This window comes from Girardinichthys multiradiatus, chromosome 6 (assembly GCF_021462225.1).
Source record: "Girardinichthys multiradiatus isolate DD_20200921_A chromosome 6, DD_fGirMul_XY1, whole genome shotgun sequence".
NCBI classification, from domain to species: domain Eukaryota; kingdom Metazoa; phylum Chordata; class Actinopteri; order Cyprinodontiformes; family Goodeidae; genus Girardinichthys; species Girardinichthys multiradiatus.
Window position 1 is genome coordinate 19144677 of NC_061799.1, and position 25973 is coordinate 19170649.

At 42.0% G+C, this 25973-nt stretch overlaps 1 protein-coding gene across 2 annotated transcripts; it reads left to right on the forward strand.

The window, feature by feature from the left end:
• The first annotated feature begins 13748 nt into the window (after positions 1-13748).
• Positions 13749-24863, forward strand: sema4e (semaphorin 4e). 2 transcript variants are annotated; one of them, XM_047367007.1, is made up of 15 exons: positions 13749-14055; positions 15986-16294; positions 16422-16567; positions 19337-19399; positions 19486-19584; positions 19693-19792; positions 19877-19987; positions 20444-20595; positions 20736-20914; positions 21000-21156; positions 21323-21545; positions 21645-21763; positions 21861-22018; positions 23042-23091; positions 23220-24863. In XM_047367007.1, exons 2-15 carry the CDS (start codon positions 16183-16185, stop codon positions 23765-23767), a joined length of 2217 nt encoding a protein of 738 aa, XP_047222963.1. In that variant the 5' UTR covers positions 13749-14055; positions 15986-16182; the 3' UTR covers positions 23768-24863. The 2 variants fall into 2 exon arrangements, with proteins under 2 accessions (XP_047222963.1, XP_047222964.1); XM_047367008.1 differs by lacking the exon at positions 13749-14055 and adding an exon at positions 15502-15700.
• The last annotated feature ends 1110 nt before the right edge of the window (positions 24864-25973 follow it).

Genomic DNA, 25973 nt, shown 5'->3' on the forward strand with positions numbered 1-25973 from the left:
CTTACTGGTCCAAAGTTCTATTTTCAGATTAATCTTAATTTTCATTTGAAATTTTGAAAATCAAGGTCCCAGAGTTTGGGGAAGAGTGGAGAGGCTCACAATCCAAGTCACTTGAGGTCCAGTATGAAGTTTCCATAGTCAGTGATGATTTAGTGCCCCATTTCATCTGCTGTTGTTGGTTCACTGTGTTTTATGAAGTCCACAGTTAACACAGCCATCTACCAAGACATTTTAGATGACTTCATGCTTCTTTCTGCTGTCAAACAATAGTGAGACACTAATTTAATTGTCTAGCCAGACTTGACACCTGCCCATTCAACCAAAACTACTAATACCTGCTTTAATGACCATAGTGTCACTGTGCTTGATTGGCTAGCAAACTCACTTGACCTAAACTCCACAGAGAATCTATGGACGATTGTCAAGATGTTTGAGAGACATCGAAGCCGACAAGACAGATGAGCTGAAAGGTACTCTTAAAGCAACCTGGGTTTCTCTAACACCTCAGCGGTGCCACAGGCTGATCGCCCCATGGCACGCCGCACTGATGGAGTAATTCATGCAAAACGAGCACCGACCACCTACTGAGTGTACATTGTGTACTGCACATGAACTACATTTTAGTAGGTCAACAATTTTATATCAGAAATCCAATTAAAAAATAATTATTCTCTAATGTCCTAATATTCTGAGAAGCTAATTTTCTGTATTCATTAGCTGTGAGCCATATTCATCAAATTCTGCATAACAGCTTGAAAAATATCACTCCGTGTGCAATAAATCTACAATTGAATTACCAAATTAAATGAAATTTGCAATATTGTAATACACTGAGATACACCTGTATGTTAGCTTTTTATAATGGGTTTCATATTCCTAATGGGCCTAAACCAGCGATCTACAAGGGAATAATTTTTACTTTCAAAATAAAGCTCTTCAAAATAAAGGCTTAATATTTCTATTATGATGCAAAAGTAGATTCTACAGTACAAACAGAATTTAATCCGTCATTAAAACAGGGATTAGATTCGCCTTTCAAACTAAAACCGTTGCATTTCATGATTTAGCCACTACAAAAGATACTCTTGAAAAAAATATACTTTATTTTTAAATTGTTACATCGTTGTAAAAGTAGGTTCCACATTACTAATAAGACCAAACAGAGATCAACAGGGAATTAATTTAGACTTTCAAAAACAAAGCTCTCAGCTACTCTCTTCAAAACAACAACAAAAAAATGCTTATTCACAGTTTAGGGAGATTAAGGAGATTTGTGAAGGCAAATTTCCCTTTGGGGACAATAAAGTATGAATCTGAGATTAATACTGGGAGTAGGGTCCAAGTAAACCTTCATGGACCCAAAGATATGACAGAAAATGTTATGTGTAAAATTTATGTTAGGCTTTCAAAATAAATCTTACAAATACCCTCCAAGACAAAACGTTTGCTTTTTCATGTCTCAGTCATTAACATGATAGGTTCCAGATTTCTAAAGGCTTTAAAGACCAGAGGTGATGCCAATGTATGTATGATGCTGATGTATGTATGAAAAATACATAATGGTTTTGGATGGTACACACTGACCAGCAGACACCATTAAAATCTCTTAAATTGGTAAATATTTAGTAATTATTTCCTTAAGATGTTTCAAGCAGCTTTGATTAGATTTAACTACAGAAAGTGAGTCCTCAAAGTTTTAGTGACATTATGAAACTGCCTTAATTTTTGTTCCATCTCTATATTACACAGCAAGCAGCAATGTTCAGGATAACTGTTGACTTAAAACCAACAACATGTTTCCTTGAACACAATAGTTTCTCCCCAGTTCTTTTTCTAAAAAGAATTTGGGAAGTGAGAGGGAACAACTGCCATAACTAAAAGGGAAATGTTTCCATTCCTTATTTAAAAAGGAAACATGACAAAAATTTGTTGGACTTTTTGAAATAGTGAAGATCTTATGTGATGTCAGCCTTTGTCAATTTATGAACTACCTTTTATGTATGCTACAATGTAATTTAACCTAAAATATGGACAGCTTACAATGCAGCATCACAGACAGTGGCACAGACACAGATATTGTGTGATCGCTGCTCTCATGTTTAGCCTTAAGAGTATGGTATCCACAATTTCCTGCTCTCATTTTGTTTTTTTCTGTGAGACAACAAGACAGTTTTAACCTCATTACTCCAACTTAACAGGAGCTCAAGTTCGAAGAAAGTTGCATCTTTTCTGATTCCAGGGACCTTTTTCCTTTTTTTGCTTGGAAGGTAGAAAGTTTACTTGCACTTTCATGCGTCAAAGGACACATTTGTATGCAGAAGTGTTACATATGGTGAGATTTTCACTACAACAATATCTTGTATGTTCCTAATGCAAAGGTGCATTTGTGCCTAACGTTTTATTTTAACTACATTATGGGAACGGTGGTGAGCGCTGTTGCCTTACAGCAACAAGGTCTGAGGTTTTAATCTTTTGGTAATCAGTTGTGGTGTGCCTCAAGGGTGCTTTATTGGCCCACTGTTGACCAAACATATATGATCTCCTGAGCTCAGATAATAGAATACAAAAACACCTCTGACCACATGTATGCTAATGCCACACAACTTTTTATCTCTGTTTCACCGCATGACCACAGCCTTTCATAGTCACTGAGTATGTCCATAGTACTAATTATTTGATGAGTCAGTATTTCTTCCAGTTTAATGCAGAAAATGTAAAAGGCATTCGTTTTGGTCCCAAAAATGCAAAGGCAGAGATTAGCACTCAACTAGACTCGATGGGGCCTAAGACTACAGAGCATGTAAAGAAACCTTAGTATCATTATGGTCTCAGTCCTGAATTTGGACTCAGACTCCAAGAAGTTTGGTTCTAACTCAACCTACTACTCGTACTCGTACTCGTCGTCTTCCGCTTTATACGGGACTGGGTTGCGGGGGCAGCAAACTCAGCAGAGACGCCCAGACGTCCCTCTCCCCAAACACCTCTTCCCGCTCCTCCGGGGGAGGCCAAGGCGCTCCCAGGCCAGCCGAGAGACATAGTCCCTCCAGCGTGTCCTGGGCCGTGTCCCGGGCCTCCTCCCGGTGGGACGTGCCTGGAACACCTCCCGAGGAAGGCGTCCAGGAGGCATCTGGTATAGATGCCCAAGCCACCTCAACTGACTCCTCTCGATGTGGAGGAGCAGCGGCTCTACTCCGAGCCCCTCCCGGATCGCCGAGCTCCTCACCCTATCTCTAAGGGAGTGCCCGGCCACTCTACGGAGGAAGCTCATTTCAGCCGCTTGTATCCGGGATTTCGTTCTTTCGGTCATGACCCAAAGTTCCTGGCCATAGGTGAGGGTAGGAACGTAGACCGACCGACCGATCGAGAGCTTTGCTTTTCGGCTCAACTCTCTCTTCACCACAACGGACCGGCACAGCGCCCCCATCACTGTGGCAGCCGCACCGATCTGTGTGTCGATCTCCCGCTCCATTCTTCCCTCACTCGTGAACAAGACCCCGAGATACTTAAACTCCTCCACTTGAGGCAGGAACTCCCCTCCAACATGAAGAGGACAAGCCACCCTTTTCCGGTCGAGAACCACGGCCTCGGACTTGGAGGAGCTGATCTTCATCCCAGCCACTTCACACTTGGCTGCGAACCGCCCCAGTGCATGCTGTAGAGGGGGCCAGCGGGACCACGTCATCTGCAAAAAGAAGAGCCGAAATCCTCTGGTCCCCAAACCAGACCCCCTCCGGCCCTTGGCTGCGCCTAGAAATCCTGTCCATAAAAGTTATGAACAGGACCGGTGACAAAGGGCAGCCCTGCCGGAGTCCAACATGCACCGGGAACAGATCCGACTTAGTGCCGGCAATGCGAACTAAACTCCTGCTCCGCTTGTACAGAGACCGGATGGCCCCTAGTAAAAAGCCACCGATTCCATACTCCTGGAGCACCCCCCACAGGGCATCACGAGGGACACAGTCGAATGCTTTCTCCAGGTCCACAAAACACATGTGGACCGGTTGGGCAAACTCCCATGAACCCTCGAGTACCCTGTAGAGGGAAAAGAGCTGGTCCAGTGTCCCACGGCCGGGACGAAAACCATACTGCTCCTCCTGAAGCCGGGGTTCGACTATCGGCCGGACTCTCCTCTCCAATACCCTGTAGGCCTTACCAGGGAGGCTGAGGAGTGTGATCCCCCTGTAGTTGGAACACACCCTCCGGTCACCCTTCTTATGTAGGGGGACCACCACCCCAGTCTGCCAATCCAAAGGCACTGTCCCCGTCCACCACGCAATGTTGAAGAGGCGTGTCAACCATGACAGCCCCACAACATCCAAAGACTTGAGGTACTCAGTGTGGATCTCATCCAACTCCGAAGCTTTGCCACCACGGAGCTTTTTAACCACCTCGGTGACTTCAGCCTGGGTGATGAAAGAGTCCAACCCCGAGTCCCTAGCCTCTGTTTCCACCAGGGAATGCGTGATGGCAGGATTGAGGAGATCCTCGAAGTACTCCTTCCACCGGCCGATAATGTCCCCAGTCGAGGTCAGCAGCTCCCCACCCCCACTGTAAACAGTGTTGGCGGAGCACTGCTTCCCCCTCCTGAGGCGCCGGACGGTTTGCCAGAATCACTTTGGGGCCAACCGGTAGTCCTTCTCCATGGCCTCACCGAACTCCTCCCAGGTCCGAGTTTTTGCTCTGCCACCGCCCGGGCCGCAGCACGCTTGGCCCCGCGTTACCCGTCGGCCGCCTCAGGAGTTCCACAAGCCAACCACAGCCGAAAGGACTCCTTCTACAGCTTGACAGCGTCCCTTACTGCTGGTGTCCGCCACCGGGTTCGGGGATTGCCACCGCGACAGGCACTGCAGACCTTACGGCCGCAGCTACGGGCAGCAGCATCGACAATAGATGTGGAGAACATGGTCCATTCGGATTCTATGTCTCCAACATCCCTCGGAATCTGGTCAAAGCTCTCCCGGAGGTGAGAGTTGAATACATCCCAGGCCAAGGGGTCCGCCAGACGTTTCCAGCAGACCCTCACTATGCGCTTGGGCCTGCCAAATCTGTCTGGCTTTCTCCTCCTCCACCGGATCCAACTCACCACCAGGTGGTGATCAGTGGACAGCTCAGCCCCTCTCTTCACCCGAGTGTCCAAAACATGCGGCCGAAGGTCTGATGATACAACAACAAAGTCAATCATTGACGTCCTGCCTAGGGTGTCCTGGTGCCAAGTGCACTGATGGACACCCTTATGCTTGAACATGGTGTTCATTATGGACAATCCATGACTAGCACAGAAGTCCAATAACAAAACACCGCTTGGATTCAGATCGGGGAGGCCATTCCTCCCAATCACGCCTCTCCAGGTGTCACTGTCGTTTCCCACTTGGGCGTTGAAGTCCCCCAGCAGAATAATGAAGTCCCAGGAGGGGCACTATCCAGCACCCCCGACAGGGACGCCAAGAAGGCCGGGTACTCCGCACTACCACTCGGCCAGTAGGCTGAAATGATAGTCAGAGACCTCTCCCCAACCCAAAGTCACAGGGATGCGACCCTCTCATCCACTGGGGTAAACCCCAACACGAGACAGCTGAGCTGGGGGGCAACAAGCAAACCCACCCCAGCCCGCCCCCTCTCCCCGCAGGCCACTCCAGAGTAGAAGAGAGTCCAGCCCCTCTTGAGGAGATGGATTCCAGAGCCCACGCTGTGCTTGGAGGCGAGCCCAACTATTTCTAGTCGATATCTCTCGACCTCCTGCACCAGCTCATGCTCCTTTCACCCCAGCGAGGTGACATTCCACGTCCCTAGAGCCAGCCTAAGCATCCAGGGATCGGGCCGCCGAGGTCTCCACCTTCGTCCACCGCCCAATCCTCTTTGCACCGGTCCCTCACGGCTCCCCCTGCAGGTGGTGGGTCCACTGGGGAATAGTCTCGCGTCTCTCGTTCGGGCTTGGCCCGGCCGGGTCCCGCGAGGAGTAACCCGGCCAACAGGCGCTCTCCAACGAGTCCCGACCCCAGGCCTGGCTCCAGGGTGGGACCCCGTCTCCGCCGTACCGGGCGACGTCACGTGCCTCGATTCTGTAGTCGTCATGAGGGGTTCTTGAACCGCTCTTTGTCTGACCCGTCACCTAGAGCCTGTTTGCCATGTTAGACCCTTCCAGGGGCATTTAAGCCCCAGACAACATAGCCTCTAGGATCATTCGAACTCTCAAACCCCTCCACCACGTTAAGGTGGCGGTTCAAGGAGGAGGGCGGTTCAAGGAGGAGTCAACCTACTATAATATTTAAAAATTGCGAGATTGAAAGGTTCCTTGTCAAAACTGGTGCATGCTTTTAGGTGAGATTCCTGCAACAGTGTCTTTATGGGTGTCTGTAAAAAAATAAGCAGGAACCTAAAGCTTGTCCAGAATGCTGCTTCCAGAGTCCAGACCAACACCAGGAGAATGTATCGCATTAAACAAGTTATTGGATAACTGCCCTGGCTCGCTGTCTGTAAAAGGATAGACTTTAAAATTCTTGGTCTGTGAAGCACTACAGGTCCTTCTCAAAATATTAGCATATTGTGATAAAGTTCATTATTTTCCATAATGTCATGATGAAAATTTAACATTCATATATTTTAGATTCATTGCACACTAACTGAAATATTTCAGGTCTTTTATTGTCTTAATACGAATGATTTTGGCATACAGCTCATGAAAACCCAAAATTCCTATCTCACAAAATTAGCATATCATTAAAAGGGTCTCTAAACGAGCTATGAACCTAATCATCTGAATCAACAAGTTAACTCTAAACACCTGCAAAAGATTCCTGAGGCCTTTAAAACTCCCAGCCTGGTTCATCACTCAAAACCCCAATCATGGGTAAGACTGCCGACCTGACTGCTGTCCAGAAGGCCCCTATTGACACCCTCAAGCAAGAGGGTAAGACACAGAAAGAAATTTCTGAACGAATAGGCTGTTCCTAGAGTGCTGTATCAAGGCACCTCAGTGGGAAGTCTGTGGGAAGGAAAAAGTGTGGCAGAAAACGCTGCACAACGAGAAGAGGTGACCGGACCCTGAGGAAGATTGTGGAGAAGGGCCGATTCCAGACCTTGGGGGACCTGCGGAAGCAGTGGACTGAGTCTGGAGTAGAAACATCCAGAGCCACCGTGCACAGGCGTGTGCAGGAAATGGGCTACAGGTGCCGCAATCCCCAGGTCAAGCCACTTTTGAACCAGAAACAGCGGCAGAAGCGCCTGACCTGGGCTACAGAGAAGCAGCACTGGACTGTTGCTCAGTGGTCCAAAGTACTTTTTTCGGATGAAAGCAAATTCTGCATGTCATTCGGAAATCAAGGTACCAGAGTCTGGAGGAAGACTGGGGAGAAGGAAATGCCAGAATGCTAGAAGTCCAGTGTCAAGTACCCACAGTCAGTGATGGTCTGGGGTGCCGTGTCAGCTGCTGGTGTTGGTCCACTGTGTTTTATCAAGGGCAGGGTCAATGCAGCTAGCTATCAGGAGATTTTGGAGCACTTCATGCTTCCATCTGCTGAAAAGCTTTATGGAGATGAAGATTTCATTTTTCAGCACGACCTGGCCCCTGCTTACAGTGCCAAAACCACTGGTAAATGGTTTACTGACCATGGTATCACTGTGCTCAATTGGCCTGTCAACTCTCCTGACCTGAACCCCATAGAGAATCTGTGGGATATTGTGAAGAGAACGTTGAGAGACTCAAGACCCAACACTCTGGATGAGCTAAAGGCCGCTATCGAAGCATCCTGGGCCTCCATAAGACCTCAGCAGTGCCACAGGCTGATTGCCTCCATGCCACGCCGCATTGAAGCAGTCATTTCTGCAAAAGGATTCCCGACCAAGTATTGAGTGCATAACTGTACATGATTATTTGAAGGTTGACGTTTTTTGTCTTAAAAACACTTTTATTTTATTGGTCGGATGAAATATGCTAATTTTGTGAGATAGGAATTTTGGGTTTTCATGAGCTGTATGCCAAAATCATCTGTATTAAGACAATAAAAGACCTGAAATATTTCAGTTAGTGTGCAATGAATCTAAAATATATGAATGTTAAATTTTCATCATGACATTATGGAAAATAATGAACTTTATCACAATATGCTAATATTTTGAGAAGGACCTGTATATGGTCTTGGGCCAAAGTACATTTCTGAGTTACCTGTCAATTATGAACCATGAGGACCACTGAGGTCATTGTAATGTGCACAGGACTATCCGTGCTCTAATATTTCAAATATGACCTTTTTGAATTTAACATTTGTTGAACCATCCATAAAAAAAGCCAAATACGTATCATTTCTTTGGTTACATCCATCATAGTACAGTTAGGTCACAGAATGGTTCTAAATCTAGGCAAACTTAGTGCAGATAAATCATCAAAAGCTTATTTTTATTGGTATAGTCCCGTTAAGAATTTAAATTTATGACAAACTACCAGGTGAAACTGACACTTTTCACGGGGAGAACTTCGCAAGTTTTAGGAGAAGAAAGGGTAAACAAGACACACTTTTAAAATTCATGTTAACACTGAAAGTGATAATATATAGCGTTTAATGCTATCTTAGACTCAATTGGCTTAGATATGATTAATCTATCTTTAGTAAATGGATATGTACCACAGGCTTTTAAGGTAGCTGTAATTAAACCTTAGCTTAAGAAACCTTCGCTTGATCGAGATGACTTAATAAATTACAGACCTATATCAAATCTTCCATTCTTATCTCAAATTCTTGAGAAAATAGTTGCTAATCAAATGTGTGAGCATTTATACAGCAATGACCTGTTTGAAGAGTTTCAGTCAGGTTTCAGAGCTCATCATAGCACTGAAACAGCTCTGCTAAAAGTCACTAATGATATTCTTCTAGCCTCAGATAATGGACTTGTGTCTGTACTTGTCCGCTTAGATCTCAGTGCTGCATTTTATACTGTCGATCACAATATTTTTTTAGAAAGGCTGGAATATGCTGTAGGGATCAGGGGTTTAAATCTTATCTGTCTGACAGATTCCAGTTTGTTCATGTAAATGATAAATCATCTTTAAACTCCAGGGTTAATTGTGGAGTACCACAGGTTTCAGTACTTGGGCCAATTCTCTTTACTATATATATGCTTCCAATAGGTAAAATTATCAGGCAGCATAGAATAAATTTTCACTGTTACGCTGATGATACTCAGCTTTACTTATCCATAAATCCTGATGAACCCAACCAGTTAGATAGACTACAAGCATGTCTTGAAGATATAAAAACTTGGATGACTTTAAATTTTTGCTTCTAAATTCAGACAAAACAGAAGATGTCGTCTTTGGACCGGAGTTTTTAAAAAAGAAACTGCTTAGTCAATCACTTAACCTAGATGGCATTAAATTGACCTCCGGTAATAAAGTAAAAAACCTTAGTGTTATTTTTGACCAGGACATGTCATTTAAATCCCATATTTAACAGGTTTCTAGGATTTCCTTCTTTCACCTCTGGAACATTGCCAAAATTAGAAATATCCTGTCCAGGAGAGACGTTGAAACACTAGTCCATGCATTTGTTACGTCAAGGCTGGACTATTGTAATTCGTTACTATCAGGATGTCCACAAAATGCAGTTAAAAGCCTTCAGCTGATTCAAAATGCTGCAGCAAGAGTTCTGATGAAAATTAAAAAGAGAGATCATATTTCTCCTATTTTAGCTTCCCTTCATTGGCTCCCTGTTAAATCCAGAATAGAATTTAAAATTCTCCTCCTCACATATAAAGCCCTTAATGATCTAGCTCCATCATACATCAGAGATCTGATTGTTCCATATGTTCCTAACAGAGCACTTCGTTCTCAGACTGCAGGTTTACTGGTGGTTCCTAGAGTCTCTAGAAGTAGAATGGGAGGCAGATCATTTAGTTATCAGGCTCCTCTCCTGTGGAACCAGCTCCCGGTTTTGGTCCGTGAGGCAGACACCCTGTCTACTTTTAAGGCTAGGCTTAAAACTTTCCTTTTTGATAAAGCTTATAGTTAGAGTGGCTTAGTTTATCAGGGAGGGAGCCTTCCTCCCTACCTGTTGGTTGGAGTAAGGTGGTGTCAGGTTTAGCCTAAACCAGCTCAGTTATGGTTGAGGTGCAAACACACCCTCCTTTTCTGCTACCTGTATGACCTCTTCTCTTTTCCAATGGTTATAATCAGTCTGACAGAGAGAGGTATCCCAATCCTTGTGGTTTTTAGTATAACAATGACCATCAGTGGGACCCTTTGTGGGGTGCCTTGAGACGACATTGTTGTAAATAAGCGTCATTTAACTAAATAATCTGAACTGAAACTATCTGTGTAGTTATGCTGCTATAGGCTTAGGCTGCTGGAGGACATAATGACCACTTTCACCCTCTTCGCTACATTCTCACACTACTCTCCAATTTTGCATTATTTGCTGTTATTTCAGCTTTTAACTTTGTTCTCTCTTTTCTCTTCCTAGAAGCTACACCTGGCCTGGCTCTATGTCATCCGGGAGGAGTGAATGCTGCAAGTCTCTGACTGGATGCAATCTGCTGGGTTTCCTTAGATAGAAAAACTTTTTATCCAATTTGAATAAATAACTGAATCTGACTGCACTGTTCAATGGTTAGGATTAATTGGAATGTATGTACCTGACTGTTGTGAAGTGCCTTGAGACAATATGTGTTGTGAATTGGCGCTATATAAATAAAACTGAATTGAAAACTGAATTGAATTGAACTTCTGTTGTAACATGGGGCTTACAAATATACGTGTTTCTTTGGTGCTAATATTGTTTGAGTCCAGGAACCAAACCACCCAGAAAGACACTAGACCAGGGGTATTCAACTAAAACTTAAAAAGGTCCAGGTAAAGAAAATTTGCTTAAGCAGGGGTCCAGAAGAGTATAAAATATAACTATTCAATTTAATATATATTTAAGTCGCCTTATAGCTGTCTCAGCATCTACATATGATCAATAGTTTACACTCAAGTTAATTCACTTCAACTCATAGAATGTTTTCATAGTTTTTATTGTTGTTATACTGTGACATATCATAGAACGGAACATATATGTATAACTGCTCATATGTGCAATAATCTTTCATTTACTAAATAAACATTAGGGCTACATTTGCAAATAAGAAAATGTTAATGAATGATAAACTTAATTTTAAGTCTCGATCTCAATCTCAACAGGTTTACAGATAATAAGTTTTAACAACTTTAGAAGCTCCTTTTCTTCATCTTTCGTATTGAGTTCCCTCCCTTTTTTGCTCAGTGGGAACAGAGCTCGAGCTTCCTCTGCCAGAACTTTAATCCTGGGCTTGAATGGAGTCAAAGCCATTCTCATGCACATATGGAGGTGTTTATTAGTGAGCTTTGAACGATATTTAGTTTTGATAATGTGCATTGTAGAAAAAGCTGCTTCACAGTTGTGTGTGGAGCCAAACATGGTCAGGATGTATATGGCTACTTTCTTCAGACCCGAGAAGGTTGTTTCAGGGACTATTTGGAGCGATAAAGTGGGAGGGTCTGTTCTTTCAAACTGCTCTTTCAGGGCCACGTCTGCTTGGAGATCAATCAACTGCATCTGGAGAGGCCCATGATTTACCCATTTAAGGAGCTGTGCCACTTCCTCTGAGAACGTCTTGACATCTGCGATGAGAAATGGGTTCTGAATGAACATGTTGAGCTGCGGTTCAATGTTGAAGCTGTCAAAATAGTTTCTGAAGTTTAGAATCAGCTTATCAATAAAATCAACAAAGAAAGACACATCTCGCCCCCCCATCTGAACCTGTCCTTGTAGTGCTGGGAAGTGGGCACACTCTCCCTGCAGGTCTTCCTTGAACACCTCAAGGCTCCTCTGAAAGGAGCGGATGACTGTCATCAGCTCGGAGATAGAATTGTCCTTGCCCTGTAGTCTCAAATTCAGTTCATTCAGATGGGAGGTGACATCAACCGAAAAGGCCACGTTGTCCATGTATTTATTTTCTAAAAAGTGAGAAAACTGTTTTGCCTTCTGACTTCCTAGCTCTGCCAAAAAAGATGCAACTTCCTTCCTTAATGGACCAAAAGCGTGCTAACATCTTCCCTTTGCTTAGCCATCTCACATTATTGTGGAGCAAAAGATCATCAGCATTGGTGTTAACTTCTTCGAGGAATTCCCTTAGCATGAGATGCTGGTAGGATGAGGATGCCCTGAGAAAATTGATCATTTTCATAATTATATTCATCATTTCAGCATACTCATCTGACAAGGATGCGCAGGGGGCAGACTGGTGAATGATACAATGGTATGCTACTAGATCAGGATTGGCCTCTTTCAGTCTTGCAACAGCTCCTTTTTCTCTACCTATCATAGTAGGAGCTCCATCTGTGGTTATGGAAACTATTTTTTGGGGCTCTATTCTTCTTTCTGTTAACATCTCCTTAATGGCCAGGTAGATGTCCGCTCCTCTCGTACTGGTCTGAAGGGGAGTGACGCCTAGCAAGTCTTCACAGTCTATTTTCTGGTCTGTGTTGAAAAACCTGACATAGCTGAGCGTTGTCCCAAATGTCAGTGGACTCATTCACAGCTAGGCCGACACATGGCGCCTTTCACATGACTTTTAACTGAGATAGTACATCCTGGGACAATATTTCACCTTTTTGTTGCAGATGATGCTGATAGGGGAATTTGCTTTATTTTATCACAGCTTTTGTTTTTGTTTCCCTTCAAGTAGTGTTTCAGCTACTGCCCTCATGCATTATTTGATAAGCCCTGCCTCAGTAAATGCCTTTTTGTGTTGACTCAAAATCCAAGCAGCTCTAAGGGAACATTCATGAGCTCGTTGTTGGGCAGTGAAAGTGTGGTTCAGGATCCAGGTGGACAGCTCATACTGGGCTCTCAGACAACTTATTTTTGGCGCTCTTGCTTCAGGTTTGACTGGGTATGTATGTTCAAAACATTTATGCTTTGTTTCATAATGACCTTTCACATTGGCACTTTTAATAAGTGCTACGGATTCTGAACATATGAGAAACACTGGTTTAGTGTTTCCAGTGGGAAGGATGAATAAAAATGAGTCTGTCCATTCCGGAGTAAAGATCCTATTTTCACTGTCCACTTTTCTTTCTTTAGAAAGCGCCATCTGTTCCTTTTTGTTTCTTTGTTCCACCCGTCTCGTTCAACTCTTTGCAGCACTATCCTGACTTCCTTTCTCTGGCGCAGTTGTTACTCTCCCTTCCTTCGTCTCACTTGTCTCTTTGTCTACTTTCTATGACGCGGCTGTCTGTATCTCCTCAACTTTCTCCTTTTGTTTCTCTCATCTTTTCGTGTGTGACTTGGCTTCCTTCTAAACTGACTTCTCTGCACTTGCTGCAGTCGCTATATTTACCGCCAGGAATGCACAGACTTGTTTGGCTGAGAGGTATCACGTGGTGTGGATTAACTGCCGTGCGATTGGTCTGTCCTTTTCCGTATACACTAACACGCTGCCGTAAAGTCTATAAAAGCCGCGCAAGTCAAAATAAAAGCGCCCGTCAAGTTTTAAATATTACCCCTCTAATTTTCGGTAGGTATGGGTCCGGATGGGACAGCTTGTGGGTCCGGACCGCGGTCCGCCAGTTAATAACCTCTGCACTAGACACTCAAACAGGCTGAGCGCACTCCCGCGACGCGCTCCTTCGCGGGTGCGTGCCCGATCTCGCCCGACCAGTTTTCATCATTTTTTGGAACAACACCTGTTGACGCTTTATCCCTCCGGCTGCATTGTCTGCAACGTCGCCCTCTAGCGTTTGATACCGGTAACTGTGAGCAATGAGAACTTGGTTAAATCAGAGAGGTCAGCGCCTTCAGTCGCCGCCTCAACGGCAGTCTGAAGGAAGCGACAAAAAATAAAAAGCGAGGGAGAAGAAACTACTACCAGCTATCCACATCCCTTCTTTTACCGCTGGATGTGAGCGCAGAGAGGCTTTTGTGTGTTTGTGTGTTCATAAAGACCCGCCTGGGAAAGAACAGGACGGGCTGCGGAAGCGTCAGAGAAGCGCTTTTCTCCTAGACGGACAGGGAAGCCGCACACTGGACTCACACATCGTAAAAGGTACGTTCAAATGTCCGCCGCGGTTGTGTGCGTTTGGTTTCACTCAGGTTAATTTCTTTCTTGCAAAGACTTCATTGCTGTAGACTTGAAAGTGTACCTGAAAAGGTGCTGCCCATATTGAAACTTAAAGGGCAGCATATTTAAACTTAATCAGGGTTTCTGAAAGGTATCACTACGGTTATTTTATGGCCTTAGAAAGTCTTAAATAGGTCTTTTTAATTATGGGCTCTAAATTACATTCATTTCTGGCCCAAATGAATGTATTTTCATTTGTCTTTTTCCATAAAATGTTTCTAAATTGCCCTGATGTTATTTGTTTGTTTGATTTGTTGTTCTGGCTGAGGAATGTGGTTGCTATTATGCGGTGACAAAACTACAAATCCCGTGATGCAGGAAAGCAACCTCTCAAAAAATTATGCATGTCAGAACTGCCTAGTGGCCTAAATAAAGTTTAAAGCCAGGCAGTTATTTAGGTAATTAAAAATCAAGCTACTGTAGTTATATTATCTACTACAAGTTACTTAATCAATATCAATTATTAGTATAAAATTTAAAAGGTTTGTATTGAAAACAGGGATTTAGTAATAATAGTTCAAGTTTTGTTGTCATTGTTGGGCACAGGGACAGTAACAACATTCCATGATGTTTGTCCTCTGTAGAGATAAATAAAAACAAAACAATATGAATTATATTAAAGAACAAATAAAAAAGTGATGAAATCCATTCAAAACAATGCAAAAAAAAAAAAAAAAAAGTCCAACGCAAGTAAAAAATTTCATAAACTACTCTTTCCCCCATTTTGTACTTTCCCACTTAAGTGACAATACATTCAAGTGTGTGAGGTCTTAACTGATGCATCAGCTCTGGGATAATGGCTGTAACTTGGCCTGTTGGTCTTTGCTCTTACTGCCCTGAGACAATTTAAGGAGAGCAACAGTGTGACCTGATTATTTTAATAGTTATGCCATATAGGCTAAAACCTGTCATCAGTATCTGTCATAAAGCTTACTGTTTACTGTAGAAAGCCTTTGAAAGTCAGGTAACCTAGGTGTAAAAGCACTGAAGTTACATGCATGAGCTGGAAAAACCCCAAATTAAGTCTAAGTGCTAAGTCATAATTAATTTGCTTAAACTATTACATTTTATATGTATAACTCAATTATTAAGTTGTGATTTATTTTATTATTTTTTTATTCGTGTAGATCTTAAATTCAAATTATAACAAGGGGCCCCTCCACTTATCACCATTTTTGGTGCATAAAACCACCACGGTGCCGTGTGCATGTTTGTGCGTGCTGAGTGATGTTGAGTGAAACTGGCTTTGCTCCACAATATGTGGAAACATGTCTTCAGGCCCGCATTCTCTGACATGCTGAGGCTCATCGGTACAACCCCAAACACCTACACCACAACCGCACACACCCACTCAGCAGGAATTGGCACTACAACCAGACAGATGCCTCAGAAAAACACAGCTAGTAAAATAAATGCAGTGTAACCAACGCTGAGCTAGGCCAGAACTTTTTTTTCTGAACATAGACAGTTTGTGGTTTTGGTGTTTTATTGATGTAATGACTGTCAAACCTCTGAGTGTCCTGTGTGAGCATTTAGACATTTTGGAAGAGCTTCTTGCAACATTCCTGAGGTAAAACCTATTTTGCTCTATGAGAAACTCTGTGTTATAGTGCTCTGTGCTGCAGGAGAGTTAAGGCTGACATCCCTGCACCCTGCTGACGGCTTTTAATGGCTCTGCATTAACATCACTATGGCTCTGACAGAATTACTGCTGTGCTGACTTTAGCTCACTCTACCCTTTTTTTGTTTTACATCCTGTGTTTGGTCTTTTGCTGAACACATTTTTCGGCCTCCTCTGTCTCAGGTCTGAAATGTTGCGTATTCATAGTGATATTCATGCATCTCTCTCTTTCAGCCTTCATTGGCTTTGTGTCTTCAGTCTGTGCCATCCGTCTCACCATGGAAGACCTGCTGAGTGGGGCCAGTGATGGGGCCAGCGCCCTGCAGACTTCATCACGTCACAGATGCCCCTTGCTGTCTTTATCTCTGTATGAATGACTGTTTTGGAAACAATAAAGCCCCAAATTCCTCTTAGATTGAACAAAGGGAGCCATGCATCCGCTGCTGTCCCTCAGTGTCTTCGGGCTGCTGCTGCCCGCAGCCTTGATGCTTGTGGAGGACTTACCGCTGGACTGTGTCCCACGCAGATCTGTCCCCTATCACAGTGAGTGTTGCTCTTTCTTCTTCTGTAACCTTGGTTTTTAAGTGCGTCAGCTTATGTTGGCCTGCATGGTGTAAGTTTGGACTGATTCACTGGTATAATGCCGAGTTAAGGACTCTACTGTCTCTAGGCAACAATGCCCTTCTGTTTTGGGAGGAGAGTGTGTTCAACTACTCAACCATGCTGTTAAGAGAAGACCTGGACTTGTTGGTGGTGGGTGCCAGGGAGGCAGTGTTCGCTCTCAACCTCAGAAACATCTCCAAGAAAATTACTTCAGTAAGGACACTTTTGTTGTTGTTTTTATTCAAGCAAATTATGTAAAAAAAAAAACAACCAAACCGATTCTCCTTAAAATGAAAACTATATTACTAACAGGGTTCTGTGGAGACTGATTCTAATACATGCAGTGCTTTGCAAAAATATTCATACACCTTGAACATTTTCAAATTTTGGTTGCATGGTTTTAAAAAAACATTTTATTAATACAAATATGAAAAGTGTGGCATTCATTTGTATTAAGCCCCCCTAAGTTGATACTATGTAGTACTACATGTATAGTAGTGTTATTTTGTATATACAGCTGCAAGTATTTTGAGGTATATCTCTACCTGCTCTGCACATCTAGTGTCTAAGATTTTCTGCACATTGTTCTTTGTAGCTCAAGGTGGGTCAGATTCTATGGAGACCATCAGTGAAAATCAGTTTTCAGGTCTATTGTGTTTAGGTCTGGGCTTTAACTGGGCTATTCCATCATCTGAGCATGCTTTGATCTAAACCCATGAGTTTCAAACTGTGGCCAATCAAGTACCACCGGGGGTCGATGGAATTTTGGTGTGCATCATCTACAGGGTAAATCAAGGACTGAATAACTGATGTAAAGCTAATAAGCAAATGTGTGGCGCGCAGCACAGCTGTAGAGAACTAATATACGGAGGCCTCGGTCCTCGACACTGTCATCCTGGGTTCGAGTCCCGACCACGGAGACCAATGTCGCATGTCTTCCTCTTTCTGAACCCCACTTCCTGTCTAAATATTTTGGAAAAGTAACAAAAATAAAGGCCACCAGTACCACAAAAATATTAAAATAAAAAAAATAATGAGCACAAACCAACAAAAGTTGAGTTGTTAAAAGACATTACATTACTTCAAACTGAAATTACTGAATAGTGAAGTGTAGTGGAAAAAGTCTAGAAAACTCCTATTACTCCAATACAAAGCAAATGTATCCATGGTGAACTTCGTTCTCAGGAAAACAGTGGGAAATGCTAACTGTTGAGCTCGGTGGCGGTCCAGTTACTATTATCAATATAACTCAACTCAGTTTTATTTATATAGCGCCAATACACAACACGTTGTCTCAAGGTACTTCACAATGGGTTTGGAATGGTATAGGGTTGTTGGGGGAGGTTAGGTTAGGTTAGGTTAGATTAAACTACTGAGTTTTAGAGTTTGGCCATTTTAGAACGGGCTATGTGAAGAGGTACGAAGTAAAATAATGCACTGATAAAGTGTGTCCATGTAGAGCCCGCTGGTTGTTATACTAAAAACCACAAGGATTGAGGATACCTCCCTCTGTCAGACTGATTATAACCATTGGAAAAGAGAAGGGGTCATACAGGTAGCAGAAATGGAGGGTGTGTTTGCACCTCAACCATAACTGGCTAAACCTGACTCCCCCTTACTCCATCCAACAGGGAGGGAGGAAGGCAGAGGTAAAAATAAGCTAATAGTTTTTAGCTTGCATTCTGTATTTTTTTCAACAGTATTTCATTGCATTAATAGTTAAGGCCAAAATTATTCATACCACTGGCAGATTTAGATTTTAAATTATTTTCATTCAACTAATAAGTTTGTTTTAGATGCAAAAATGAGACAGAAACCTCCAAAAGGATAATGAAACAACACCAAAGGAATAAAGAGTGGCATGTATAGAAAATAATCTATACCCTTCTCAATACTCAATGGATCTTTTTTTTTGTTGGCATTAAAGCAATCAAACTCTTCTTATAATTCGTTATAATATAGTGTTTGGCATTGTTCCAGTAGTATTTTGGTGATGAGCTCCTGGTCTTTATGATTAGAAGGCCTCCTTGCCATCACCCTAATCTTTTGCTCTTCCTTTCACAAATTCTGTATCAAATTCAGGTTGGGATTCTGGCCGGGCCGCTTCATGTTGGCTAATTAAAATTTAAAATATAAAATCATAAAATGATCAATCCCTAATCTGCCAGGAGTTTTGATTAATTTTGGTCCAAAATATTCAAGTGCTGAAAGAACAAGCTCACTAACAGCGGTTATTCTCTACTACATGTCAAACCAGCATTTGGGAACAAATTGACAGATGTGCAAATAAATGGTTAATTACCACAGCCATCACGGTGTTTTTAAACATGCAACGGCTAAATTGGATTTTGAGTGTGGGGTTGGTGAGAAGCTCACACGGATTTCCAACATCAGAGAGCCATCCTCTTCTTTTCCAACTTGGAATTTACAAATTGGGATTTTGAGGTAAAATGGAATGGAAAATTAATCTGCAGACTTTAATCAAATGTGCAGTGCCAGTTTGATAATTCTTTCTCTCTCTTTTTTTTTTCTTTGTGAAATTGAATCAAACCAGGTAATGTTGCATTACTGCTTTAAAATGTCCATCAGTGTGTTGGTGCTTGGAGAATATAACATTTGCAGAGGTGATACATGTTAGAGATTCACTGATCTAAACCATTCAATTGCAGCTCTGGCTGCATGTTTAGGGTCATTATCATAATGGAAGGTGAACCTCTGCACCAGTCCTTTGCACCCTCTAACAGATTTTCTTCCAGAATTGCCCCATATTTGGATCCATCCAAAATGATCTCTTCATGTTTCCTCAAAACACTTTCAAATTTCAAAGAGAATCATGCAAGCAGCTAAACATATGCTGGCAATCATTGCTATGGTTGGAAAAAAAATATATGATTTTATGTCAAATAAAAATTAAATACATTAAAACTAACAACAATCTGTCTTTTGGGTTTTTTTTTTGTTTTTTTTGTTTTTTCTTTGTAGATTAAATGGGAAGTTTCTCAAAAGCAAGTGGCGGAATGCGTGAAAAAAGGAAAGAATGCAGAGGTTGGTTGTTTTAGTTACAGCTGGCATGTTGCATCATTTATAACTTAATGCATAATTTGTATATCTATTTAAATTGACATTTCCAGAGAGAGTGCAAGAACTATATTAGAATACTCCATAAGATGAAGGATGGTAAAATGTACGTGTGTGGAACCAATGCTTTTGACCCAGCATGTGGCCACATGGTAAGATAAGTTCAAAGCTGCTGTAATGTTTTTTTTTTTTTCATCCTTATTATCTTGAGGACTTACAGAATAGGGGCAAGGTCCAACAGTCACTGTTTCTTGTTCCAGTCTTATACAGATGGAAATTTGGTTTTTAAAAATGCAGAGGAGGATGGCAAAGGAAAGTGCCCATTTGATCCGTTCCAAAAGCATGCTTCCATAATGCTAGGTGAGTAGAAATTATGAATCACGAAAGGTTTGGGGAGACTTCTAAAGCGCCATTGATGTTTTTATGAGAATCTCTTCCTTGCAGAGGATGACCTCTACTCAGCCACGTCCATGAACTTCCTCGGCTCTGAGCCCGTCCTGATGCGCAGCTCTTCTGGGTCCATACGTACTGAGATTAAAACCTCCTGGCTTTATGGTAACATGGAACCTAAGCGCTCCTAAGTGCTTTTTACTGAACTTTAGCTGTGTTGATGCAGGGGCACTAAATATTGGCCACATAGTGTATTTTTTTGGGTGCATTTTAATTTGGGGCTGCATTCAAATTTTCATATGCTTTTTTCAAGCTAAACAAAACAATCTGGGTCCCCTCAGCATTTTTGTCCCACATTTTTTAAAAGAACAACATTCCTGTTTGCACTCAAAGAGTGTCTTGAATCGCTAAAACTATAATTTAACGGATTAAAAAGGCAATTTTTTGTTCTGCATGATGAGGACTGAAGTTAATGTTAATCATAAAAAATGTTTAACAAAAAAACCCTAATGATACATGGCTGGTGTTAAAAGAGCATTTTTATTGTGTCCAAGGTGATTAAGGGAACCTTTTCACCTTGAAAATTTGCAGTCAAGATATTTTTGGTTTCTGCTATTCTAGACCCCAACTTTGTTTCCATGGCTTGGATGCCAGAGAGTGTGCAGAGCGAGGACGGAGATGACGACAAGGTCTACCTCTTCTTCAGTGAGACAGCTGTGGAGTTCGACTGCTACAGAAAACTGGCGGTGTCCCGCGTGGCCCGTGTGTGCAAGGTAACTTCAACAACAATCCCACATAAACAGCACTTCCTCTGCTGCGCTAGTTCTGCCTTTTCCACTCCTTGATCATCCATCCCCTCTGTCCCTGTTTCCATTTGACCTTGTGTTGTAACAGACTTCGTTTGTGCCCATAGGGGGATCTCGGAGGTCGGAGGACGTTGCAGAAGAAATGGACATCCTTCCTTAAAGCCAGATTGGATTGTCCAGTTCCAGGCTCCCATTTGCCTTACATTATCCAGGACTCATACCGCCTGTGTGACTCCTCTCTGCACTGGAAGGAGTGCATTTTTTACGCCATCTTCACCCCGCAGTCGTATGTGTTCAACAACAGTCACCATGTTCTTTGTGGTTGGGTTTTAACACTTAGGTACCTTTGGATTTCTCTTTATGTGTTTCAGGCATACACCCAAAATGTCTGTAGTGTGTGCGTACCACATGTCTGACATCAGCAAAGTTTTCTCAGAGGGGAAGTACAAGACACCGGCCTCTGTAGAAACCTCTTTTGTAAAGTGGGTGATATTCAGCGGAGAGATCCCAGTGCCTCGTCCTGGAGCTGTGAGTCTACCTTTAGTTCAAAACGTGTGTGAAGTGTTTGGAGCAAAGCAGAATTTCAATGCGACGCTGTGTTCTTTTTTACGAGTGGACCCAGCAGGAAGCCAATTCCTCTTGAACCATTGACTGTGTTGTGCTCCCTTTCTTTTTCTCCTTCCTCCTTCACAAGTGCATAAACAATGAGGCTCGTAAACTGGGCATAACTCAGACCCTGGACCTCCCAGACAAGACCCTTCAATTTATCCGAGACAAGCCGCTCATGGACCAGGCTATTGAGCCAATAGGAGGCAGACCTGTGCTGAGTCGAAGGGGAGCCGCATTCACACAGATCATAGTGAACCAAGTGCAAGCTTTGGATGGTGAAAAGTACAACGTCATGTTCATAGGCACAGGTGCGTGCTTGTGTCCACCTCCAGTATGCATGTCTACTTTCTGTTTAAACCAAGGCTCTCCTATTAGTTCCCAAACACGTGTTGTTTTATTTCAAAAAGACCAAGGTACACTGCTGAAGGCTTTGAACTACAACGATGGAGAGATGTTTATCATAGAAGAAGTCCAGCTCTTCTTCCCTCCTCAGCCAATCAAGGTTCTCAAGTTTTCCAATGAAACGGTAATCTAAAGCCACAGCACTGAAATTATCCCCACTTTAAAATCACTACTCAGGTTCACAGTACACAGACATGTTTGCTTTGATTGTTTTTGTTCAGGGTCAAATGTACGCTGGCTCAGACCTCCGTGTAGTACAAATACCACCAGCTAACTGTGAGAGGTCCTCAACCTGCATAGACTGTGTTTTAGCCAGAGATCCATACTGTGGATGGGACACTGATGAGGGGAAATGTGTTTCTTTTCCGAGTCCACAGAGGTAGGCAGCACTCCAAACATGCACAGGACACAGTTTATACCGTCCCTTGCAAAAGTATTCATACCCCTTAAACTTAGTACATTTTGTCATCTGAAAATCACAAGCCTCAATGTAGTTTAATGAGATTTTATGGGATAGACCAACACAAAGTTTTGCTTAATTGTGAAGTGGAAGGAAAAGGATCCAAGGTTTTAGGATACAACCTTTTTGTAAATAGAAATCTGAAAACCCCACCTGGTTTCGACCAGTTTTGAACATCTGGAAACTGAAATAATTAAACCTCTGCAAAGTATCTGAAGCTTTTCTCCTTCCAGTCTTCCATAAATGCTTGATTTATGAAGTGCATGACTAATAGTTGTCCTATCGCCATATTCTTTAACCTGAGCTATGGATCTTTCCCGCTCCTTAGAGTTACCATCAGCTTCTCAGATTAATCCTCTGTCAGTTCAGGCAGATCACTGTGTCTTGCTAGGTTTGCAGCTGTGTCTTTCCTTTTTCAGATAACTAATTGAACAATGCTCTACGCAATGCTCAAAGCCTGAAATGGTGTTTTACATCCTGTCCCTGCTTTGAATCTCTGGAACTTTCTCCCTGACATGCCTGCTGTTTCCTTGGTCTTCATAATGCTGTTTGTTGACTGTTTTCTAACAAACCTCTAGATCTCCACATAGCAATTGGATTTAGACTGAGGTTAAATTAAAGGCAGGTTGACTCTGTTTAAATATTATATGACTTTTAAAGGCAGATGGTTGCACTGGAATTTATTTGGGGTAGGCTATAAGGGGCGGGATAAAATTGCACGCAGCTGTAGTTACGCGGACATAAGTTTACAAACAGTGGGTGGTTTCCCTTCCAGCTCACAATCATGTGCTACTTTGTATTAGTTTATTAGAAAATTATTAATAAAACAAAATTTTATGGTTTAATGAGACAATGTTAAAAGGTTCGAGGGGTATTAAAAAATTATAAGGCACTGCAACTGTTCATTTTAAACTAAACTAGTATTTAAACTTTTTTTTTTAGAGCGCTAATCCAAAATATGAAAGGAGATGCCTCTCTTTGCCCTGATGCTGGTGAGTTAGTGCTCTCTTGTGTAGAATTACCACTTAAAAGGAGCTGAGGGTTACAAGAATTCCCACATGGTCTGTTGTGGGTCTTTAAAATAATAAAATGCATTTGTGAGCTTTGGTTTTGATTTCAGGGCCTGTTGAGCCTGTGCAGCTGTCCATCTGGCCTGGAGGGACATTTGAGCTCAGGTGTCCTTCACCTTCCAACCTGGCAAAAATCACCTGGAAGCGGGATGACCAGGATGTTCCACATTCACCTCAGGATGGCCCGCTCACCCTAAATGGCTCAGCTATTGATGCGGGTCATTACCGCTGCTTCTCTGTGGAGCGATCCAAAACTGGCGTGTACACCACCATTGTAGCTGAATACCGGGTTAGCATAGACCCCAACGGGTCTGGCAGGGGTGGTCTGACTTCAATTCCTCAGCCTCAGAGCGATGCTCCATCTCACACCGGACTGATAGTTGTCATCATCCTCCTTGCCGTTTGTCTGGTTCTCCTTTTGACCTGGATATTTTGCAAGCACCACCTGCATCTCCCTTGGGACCGTACAAAAGAAGAACCCCAGCAGACCCACGATCAGGGGGCCATGAGCCCCAATGAGCCCATGGTGGGGGGTGCCCCATGTGATTCAGAGGCGACCTACACACCAAAAGTTAAACTATCATCTGACGATGAGTGACCTATTGGAAATTGAATAACTTTTTGCTATATTACAATTTATATCTATAATTGTCACTTTGAAAAACTCAGTGAAAACTTTTTTCTTTAAAGGAGCTAAGGTCAAAGACGACCCATTGCTTCAAGATTTCCAGCGTGATACTTTTTATTGGCTAAGAGCCTGAAACATAAGCGTGAATACCTTGTAGAAAATGCAGTCCCATCTTCTAAACTCCTCTTGTTGATCATAAAAATGATCTTTGGGTTTGTTGTAGTAGGAAGGATTTACTTTTATTCTTACTTTAACAAACTTTTATTTCTCTTAGAATCTCAAGAGGATGATTTGTAGAGCAACAGATAATGGCACCAAACACTCAGCATTTACTTCTTTATTTTGTCTATTGTGGATTCTCTTCCTGTGTTAAAATAATCTTTTAACTTCAGGTGTTATTTGTTTTATGTTGTCAGAATAAACCCCTTCTGCTTTTTCTTTTTTTTTAACCAATGCAACGATCCGAGTAAAGGCAAAGTTTTTTATTAAACCAAATGAAACACAATCACTCTTACGGATACACCCTGCTAAAGGTTTTTGTGTCCATTTGTGTTTAATGTTCTTTTTTTTTTGTACTTTGAAAACAATTCACTATATTAACATAAATCTTACCAAAAATGCTGAGAGGACTGTTTCTGCTTTAGCTTAAGGCCTTGTGAAATTAATCTATGTCATTATTCGGAGCACAACTATTTGTACCGGAGGGCAAATAGCTGCTACATGCTACTGTATAATCTATTTTACTGTGATTACCAGTTTGGATTGATGAATGAATGTTACGTTTTAAGACTCACTTTTTTTTACTCACTTGTTCAGTTGACCTTAGATCTCTATTCAGGAGATGTTTACAGGAAGTTCATATCTGTTTTTTGAAGACTTCTAATTTTTCACAGTAATTTTAACACAAGTTTACTGGTTTTATGTTGTTTTTTTCTTGTGCGTTTTAAAACTGTCCTGATTATTTTTCAGGGGTTTATACTGGTGATGGAAATGAGGCACTTTGTTCCCAACTGCCAATCTGGAAAGAGTTTATTGTTTTGAAATAAAGTTGTTTTTTATTTTTGAATTCTGAATCTGAACAAGTTTTTTTTCCTCATCTTGGCAAGACTTGAGCTCTTGATGAATGTGAAGAGCAGATGTGAAGTTGTAAATCAGTTTTCTATGTATGACAGCTTGAGTTTCAGTTCTGTAATGTTAGTCCAACAATAAGTATTAAATGTGTCAAAATGTTGCTCAGGAAATATATATTTATAATGGGCTTACTGACAGAAAATTTACAGCAGATGTCGGTAACAACCCAAGTGATCCACATAGAGCGATGCGTGTAAAACAGTGGAGTGATGTGAGAAATATGCATTGGAGACAAAGAAAAGTATAGTTTTGCTTTTCAAGCAAAACTATAACTGGAATCTGTCAGTATTAAGAAAGCAATTGTCCTGTCAGTGCAAAAAAATATAGGCTAGTTTAATCACAATTAACGGCCAATAAAAACGTTTACAGTACCACACAATTAACATGTCATGGTGGGTAGATGCAAGAAGATCTCTCAAGGCCTTTGGAACCTGATTGTTGCGAAGAACTCTATTAATTACCAATGTATTTCTAAGCTTGTGAATGATCCAGTAAGGACCTCTGAGGTCATAATCTGGAACCAATTATAGCAAAAACCAGCCATAACCAGGTGTTTCTCAAAACATTTCTGAAAATTGAGTGAAAAGAATAATCATAATAATCATAATTTGCAGAAAGACCTGGAAGTAGCAGAAACAGTTTTCTCCAAGAAAAAAGTAAGTAATAAACTCCACTGCAATGGCCTCTAGAACAACACAGTCAATCATCTGATTTGAGTCCAACAGCAGATCTAAGGAACGAACTGAAAGTCAGAGTTTATATAGTAGAGGCCTCTAGAAACTTTACAAATCAAAAACTTTATATAGAAGAATGGGTCAGAAATCACACCTAAACACTCCTTACGACTAGCTTCTCCATACAGGAAGTAAAAAAAATATATATAAATACTTTTGTTCAATACTTCTCTGTGTCATTCCAATTTTTCCACATAACATTAGCACGATATCCAAAAATCCTACAATAACTAATTGGAAACTACAATGAATTGCCATAAATCCACATTTTCTTCACTCCGCCGGTCTTTCTGGCGTACTTCCAACCCACT

Excerpts from the sequence above, each read along its gene's own strand:
- sema4e (XM_047367007.1), top strand. The coding sequence starts at position 16,183 with ATGCATCCGCTGCTGTCCCTCAGTGTCTTCGGGCTGCTGCTGCCCGCA. Across the intron at positions 20,915-20,999 it reads GCCATCTTCACCCCGCAGTC|GCATACACCCAAAATGTCTG; the intron begins GTATGTGTTCAA and ends TATGTGTTTCAG. Across the intron at positions 21,546-21,644 it reads CGTCATGTTCATAGGCACAG|ACCAAGGTACACTGCTGAAG; the intron begins GTGCGTGCTTGT and ends TATTTCAAAAAG.